The sequence below is a fragment of the Sceloporus undulatus genome, chromosome 2 (genome assembly GCF_019175285.1).
Source record: "Sceloporus undulatus isolate JIND9_A2432 ecotype Alabama chromosome 2, SceUnd_v1.1, whole genome shotgun sequence".
NCBI classification, from domain to species: domain Eukaryota; kingdom Metazoa; phylum Chordata; class Lepidosauria; order Squamata; family Phrynosomatidae; genus Sceloporus; species Sceloporus undulatus.
The window spans coordinates 79613915-79620661 of NC_056523.1; the positions used below are offsets into that span (position 1 = coordinate 79613915).

Below are 6747 nucleotides of genomic sequence, written 5' to 3' on the forward strand. Positions count from 1 at the left end.
CCTTTCCTTTCTTCTCCCACTAAGCCTTGCCCTTCTCACATTATCTCCAGCATTTGAAAGGGACACAGATGAACACCACAGCCCATTTCTACCAAAAGACATGTTTGAGGAGCAGTGGTCGACCTCCCAAGGGTTCACCTGGTGTGGCCCACACCCCTCGCGCCCTGTAGTGATGCCCCTATGACCAGGCAGTAGCCACTGTGATCCACAGGGGTCTGCTCCTCTGTTGATTGGGAAGCAGCTGACCGTCTTTCCACAAGTGATCTCTAGCGCAAGAGGGAGCTTGCTGCCCTAGAGATCACTCAGGGAAGGGGGTAGAAATGGCAATCAGCTGCTCCCAGAGCAGCAGAGGGTGAAGGGAATAGATCCCTGTAGATTGCAGCACCTATCCGATTAAGTCTGGATGGAGGATGGGATCAGGCCAAGATTCACTGCGCAGCACAGTATTTAAAAGTTATTATAATTAAGCCTACTAGCCAGCTATAATACTCAGAAACAACACAGAAATGCTTTTTGAATTTGATACCTTAAATTGGTCTCTTTAAAATACATCCCTGCTCTGGCTCAGAATTTATAGTGCAAAGAGCCTATTGTGTAATAGAAACACACAGAATAGTCAAACAAAGCTAAGAAACAAACACCCTACGAGGGATTTTTTTTTAAAAAAAGTTCCTCATCTCTCAATGTCTGATGCATTATACACCAAAGCATGTAATTTATGGAAACAACACATTAATAAAATATTCCCTGAACATACTGTTTGCATGTCTGCAGCATTCAGAAGAAATGGAAATCAAATTTTGAGAGCATCCCAAACCCAATCTTTTCCATGTTGTACCAGGGAGGAGGAAGGTGGAGAAGAAAATAATACATAGTGACACAAAAACACTCATTTGCAAGCACACTTTTGTTTATCCCACTTTGAGAGAAGAAACATGAAACAAATGGACAAGATTATAGGGTGCAAAACTGAATGAATTATCAAAATCCACAGATCAGAGTATATGATCTTGTTCTAAGACAGCCTCCCTTACACACAGAAGGAAAGTAAACAAACTGAAGATCACAGAATCATAGAGTTGGAAGAGACATCAGGGGCCACGCAGTCCAATCCCAAAAGCAACGTTACATCTGTACAACAAAAGGTGTAGAATTACCAAACCCTAACCCTTGTTGAGTTTCAATTACAATGTAATTTGATTATACCTTTGCTATTGAGGATGGTTGTTACAATTAAGCCATTGTTTGTGACCAGTTACTTCCACGCTCTAGTTGTACACAGCTTATTGCTGTGCACACAGACCTCTGGATTGGGATAATAATGGTGTTTGAATATGAAGACTGGTGTACTTGTATGGATTGGTTGGTTGGTTGTATTGCCTCAACCAACCCAGAACCTTGAAGCAATGTGCGACGTGTAAAAACATTTAAAACTTTTAATTGTGGTTTTACATCTATTTTTAAAGAGGAGTCTTCATAAATCTTTTACTTGTTTTTAGTCATGTATTTAAGAATATTCCTCTTTAAAAAATAGTTCCAAAACCACAATTAAATGGGATTAATTGGATAAACAAAATCCAATGTATGTTTAACCAGGTCCCCGTTTTCAAGAATTTACTCAGATAAGTGTGCAGAGGATTACATCTTAAGTGGTTTATTTTTTATTTGATTTATATTTCACCTTTCTCCCAAATCTAGGTTGCAAGGCAACTCACAAGACTAAATTAGAGATACAGAAAAAATCCACAGATTATAAAATAAAAAGACAAATTAAACAAACCAATATACAATTGAAGAAAAAGCAATTAAAATGCATATCAATAATGACAATACAGTATCCACTTATAAAAAGCTCCTTGCTCAGCAACCAATTACCAAAAGTCTGCCTGAATCAAAATGTTTGCTTGCCATACTTTTAAAAACTGAAAGTATTTCTCCTTTCCCACTTTTAAAATATAATTTAAGTGTAGTTTAAGAAGTGTGTGTGTGTGTCACCAGAATAACAGGCTAAAGCTGCAGTATCCTTTAGAAGTGTGCATTGTTGTCCTAGCACCAGACTGAAGCAGCTGCAGAAACATGCTGCTTTTAAGCACAAGCAAGCCCATGATGATTATGGCCTCTTATTTAACAATAATTGTATCAGTTATAGATTGGCTATTTAAAAAATTAACTTAAAATTTCTGGAACCAGCCTATTTTTGCAAAAAGGGTTTTCCTATAAAATTATTTTGAAATATTAAATATAAAAGCTATAATACTCAAGTACTTTACAGTTATTTGCAAGGAAATGGCATTAATAAAAGAGTCATGAATATTCAGTATAAGTGAAAAATGCTGCTAATATTTATTAGTGTTTATTTTTTTTTAATTCTGAAAATGTTGCATATTGGGGAATTGCTACTGTGAAACAAAAATGTTTGTAAAATACAAAGCAACTGCTTCTGGAGAAAATTAAGCAGCTGAAAATATCATTAAGGTCAACAGAAAAAGGAATTCCACAAGACCCACCAAACTTATTACACTAACATCTGGCAGATGAGACCTGATGAAATTACGGGAGATGTTGACCTCATACCAACCTAATTTCACCATTATGGAAGCACAAGCAAGTGGCTCTAGGTGCTCAACCTGGAAACAGTAGATGAGCCACTAGTAGGGTTGTTCTCAGTCTCAAATTCAAGCATTTAAAAACTTTATAAAAGATTAATCTGTCTACTACAATGAACATTTGAGTCAATTTTGACTAACCCTTTCCCCTATATTTAATGACTACGTTAATATTAAAGTGCTGAACTCTTAGGGGTGCCTAGTCTTTAAGAGATATATTACTATCTAAATAGTCTGAAGTAGTCTCCCAGAGTGAAAGCATTACAGTGTGTAACCAGAAAAGAGCACCACATTTGCTGCACAAGACAAGGAGGCGTGTGAAAGTTACTAGTTTCCTGAGAGTGAGGGACTGCTGACTGCTTATAGCTGCTAAGTGACTGGAGGATATTTTGCTGGCTTTTGAATGTAAAGCTAAAGTAATTTTGAAGGAGCATTGTACTTCAGGTAAAGTGCGTAAACAAAACACATGTATAAATGATGAAGTGGAATAAATGGATGGGATAAAAACTATTGTTTCATCCCAAATTCTTCCAGACCAACAACTATGGCCTTTCTCCTGTTTTACAGCAGCTCTTACAGGCTTCATATTGAGAATTTTGAGGTGAAGTTATCTCAAAGTGCTTCATGGGTCAAGATTGATTTGGTTATATCAGAAGGCATAGGAGTAAATACAAGAAGTTTGACCATATTTGCCTGATAGCTTGCTGGTTTGGTCACTCTGTTATGCCTCCTCCTTACAAGAACTTTTGACTAAAACACAGTGAAGTGCAATAGTGCACAAAACTTGTAGTTGTGTGAAAATAAAAATGTATGGGAATATTGCTCGCAGGGTTAGTGGGAAGAGTAAAGAATTTCAGATGCATGTGTGTGTGCATTTCTCCTCCTCCTTTAGACCCACCACAGATACAGTGTAGATTAAAGAAGATTCTACAGTAAATGAATTTTATTTTTTAAAAAATGAAATAACCGTGAACATATTAACAGGCCTGCAGGTGGCACTACAGTACAGCTGGATAGAAGGTAGATATAGTCCCAATGAACAGTCAAACAATGGAAACCATCAGTTCAATGGTGACAATTTTCAATACAACTCTATCAAGCAGGAACATTTTATTGAAAAGATTTCTGGACAAAGCCGATATTGAAAATTAGGTCTGAGAAGTAGTAATCCCAATCTAAAACTGACAAACAGTGAACTATTGCCTTATTTAGCTATTTAGGGAGAGATGTACAACATCTCCAAAACATAAAAGTTCTTTTCCCCACCTTTATTTCTATCTTTGTGAAAACTGGTGTTGAAAATCAATTTCTTTTGAGTTCTTTTCTGGCCAATTGTGCTATTCTGAATTTATTTCCAAGAATTGTTTCCTAAAATATTTTATCGAAAGGAAGACTAAACACAGTGTGCCTTTCCTTGTAATCCAGGAACAGTTGTGGTATTTCAAATTCTAAAAATATCTACTTTCATGAAATACTGTTTCACTACAAACCTAGTTTCTCACTAAATACACAATTTAAAAATCCTGGAGCCATTTGGGAAAAACAGTGGTTTCTTTCTTTCTTTCTGTGTTTCTACAGTGTACAAAGAACTGTTAAGGGGAGCATGAAGAACAATTTCTCTTTTTTCCTTGGCCTGTGTCAGACTTGGGAGGACTAGCATCTGTGTTTTGGTAGCTGGGCTCCTGGTGGTCACACACATTCAGAGCTAGCTATTTAAGTCTGCAATAGAATGTCCATCTTCACATCATCCTTTCTAACTTCTTGGAAACACTAACTAGGCATGAAAAAGGTTCACACTTTCTATTTCATAATATGCAGGAAAACCACATGGTTTTCCATACAATATCGATTTGCAAAAGGCCACAGGAAAGGGACAAAGCACCTCTCATTAGTCAGGAATCCTGTGTTATAGTGACCTTTCTTTAGACATTCAGTACTGAGGCAGCACAGAAGACAGTGGCTGGAGAGTGTAATGAATGCCATGGCATCTCTTAGTGAGAGGCCTCTGGCTCCTGCAGAAGCAGGCATGTGCACTCCCTTTCTATACTGTGAGCAAAAAACATGACTCCATAGAAGGGTTTGGAACCACCAATTCCTAAGACCTAGCCAGTTTGGATTCATGAGCTTTTAGTGTGCCAACAGCATCTTTGACTGCATGGTAGATAATGTTCTTCACCTGTAAGCAAAAGAAAAACACTGAAAATTAAAATCTTGAGCAGCAGTCTCCATCTGTTCTCTGTTACATTAATATATAAGCCAGAAATTCCTTAAATATTAACTCACCCTACCTATGTCTGAAGAGAAGTTACGTGGGAGGGTACCCAAACCGTAAGACATCTTCAAAGTTTATATACAGATCATTACATTTTTCCCCACTGGGTTGCCTGCATGGGTGAAATGGCCCAGCTTCTTCTGACCTGGCATCATCTAGTTTAGAGGTTGCATGCCAAAACGGCCATGGCTGGATTGGGCCTAATCCCACCAAACAGAAGCAGATCTGGAGGATCCGGTCTGATCTCACAGTAAAGAGCCTTTACCTGGAGATAAAATACTCCTGGATTTGTGCTGATTTTCTAAGAAACTCAGCAACAAAACTGGCCTATTCAGATAGCACCCCCCCCCACACATACTCCTTATCTTGCCAGCATGCAAATCATCTGAGAAGCCTCCCAGTCATCCTGTGCAAACCATCTGAGAAGACCCCCCCCCCAGTCACCCCATCTGATGAAGAAATGGGGCACCTGCAGGGGCTTCTGTGAACACCTACCTGTCCCCATACTGACCCAGGCACTAACCCAGGTTAGCACTGAGGGCAGAATAGCAAGGGCTCAGACCTGACTGCCCAGACCACTAACAACATTATAGTCTAATGGAACATTTCTAGTAAAATCTGCAAACACTAGCACCTTCTCTATAAGAGAGACCCTACACAAATTGGATCACTTCAATTCCTGTGTACATACTGTTTTATGATATGTTTGAACCAAAGTTAGGGGTATTCAATCCCATGGCATTCCAAAGGGTCCTCTCACAATGAGGAGGAGGAAGGTGGCAGGAATGGTGCCATGCATGAGTAAGAATTCTGCTTATGCATCTCAATCCACTGTATACCAGGTGTATACAACTGCACTGTGTTGAAGGACCAAGTTTCTTCCCTTGGGGACATTTTAAAAAGTAAAAACAAAACCCTGCAATTTGCCAGAAGTCCCCCTCTGCTTTTAAAAACAGATTTTTAACGTGTTGAACAGTACAAGATGGCACTGCAACCTAAAAGGGGTCAGGTGGGAGCTTCCAGAATTTTGGGGGTGAGGAGGGGACACAGACTTCATAGTCTGGAGGATTCTCAGGGTACAAAAACAGCCTGGATACCACATGAGCCCCAAAACCACACTTTGTCCATTTCTAGTGTGCACTAGTTGTAAATGCCTATTAATTCACAGAACCAGAAGCAATTTGCCTTTACTATTAGATTATCCTTTAGCTAGTTGTAGTTATAAACATCTGAAGTATTACTGTTTCTTTCTCTAAACTAGATTTGCCTCAGAGACTGTCCCACAAGAGGTTTACCTGCAGCTTATCCTCATGGTTTGTGTGAGTGTTAGATAGGTGCCTGAATTCCTGGGTTAGACGGAAGCAGTGTTTAACATGTTCAGGAGATACAAAGTCTTCTGCTACTTTGATGCAGCTATACAAGTTATGAACCTGTAAAAATAAACAGAGAATATTCCCAAGTAAGTTTTTCAACTTGCCTTCTGCCATGCAATTAAAATAATTCACATTATGAGTCAAACACCAGTTTCGTCACCAATACGGATTATGCTGGATTGAAATGTTGCAATTATTTCCTCCAGGGTCACTGAAGTTTTCATAAGTGATGAGGTTACAGTTAATTTTTTTACAGGAAGGTCAAGATGACAGACAAAACCAAGAGTAAGAAAATCTTGACAACAAAATAAATGGATAAAAATAACTGTGTTGGACTCAAACTTAAGTTAGATAATTTGAAGATAGGAAGGACAAAATGTCAGAGTTTTAATGTACTGCACACAAAACACAAGTCATGTCTTAAACACATTTAAAAAGAAATATTTAGAAGTATCCAACTGTTCATGGCCTTCTGTAATAATGAAGTCCATATTTT

General features: G+C 38.4%; 1 protein-coding gene across 6 annotated transcripts in view; it reads right to left on the minus strand.

Moving 5' to 3' along the window:
- Positions 1–3534: 3534 nt before the first annotated feature.
- KDM3B (lysine demethylase 3B) overlaps positions 3535–6747 on the minus strand; it is a 71981-nt gene continuing 68768 nt past the window's right edge. For all 6 annotated transcript variants that reach the window (XM_042449855.1, XM_042449859.1, XM_042449860.1 and 3 more), the window contains 2 exons: positions 6174–6308; positions 3535–4782 (listed from right to left, as the gene is read on the minus strand). In XM_042449855.1, coding sequence (XP_042305789.1) covers positions 4702–4782; positions 6174–6308 — 216 coding nt within the window. In that variant the 3' untranslated portion in view covers positions 3535–4701. The remainder of the gene's footprint in view (positions 4783–6173; positions 6309–6747) is intronic.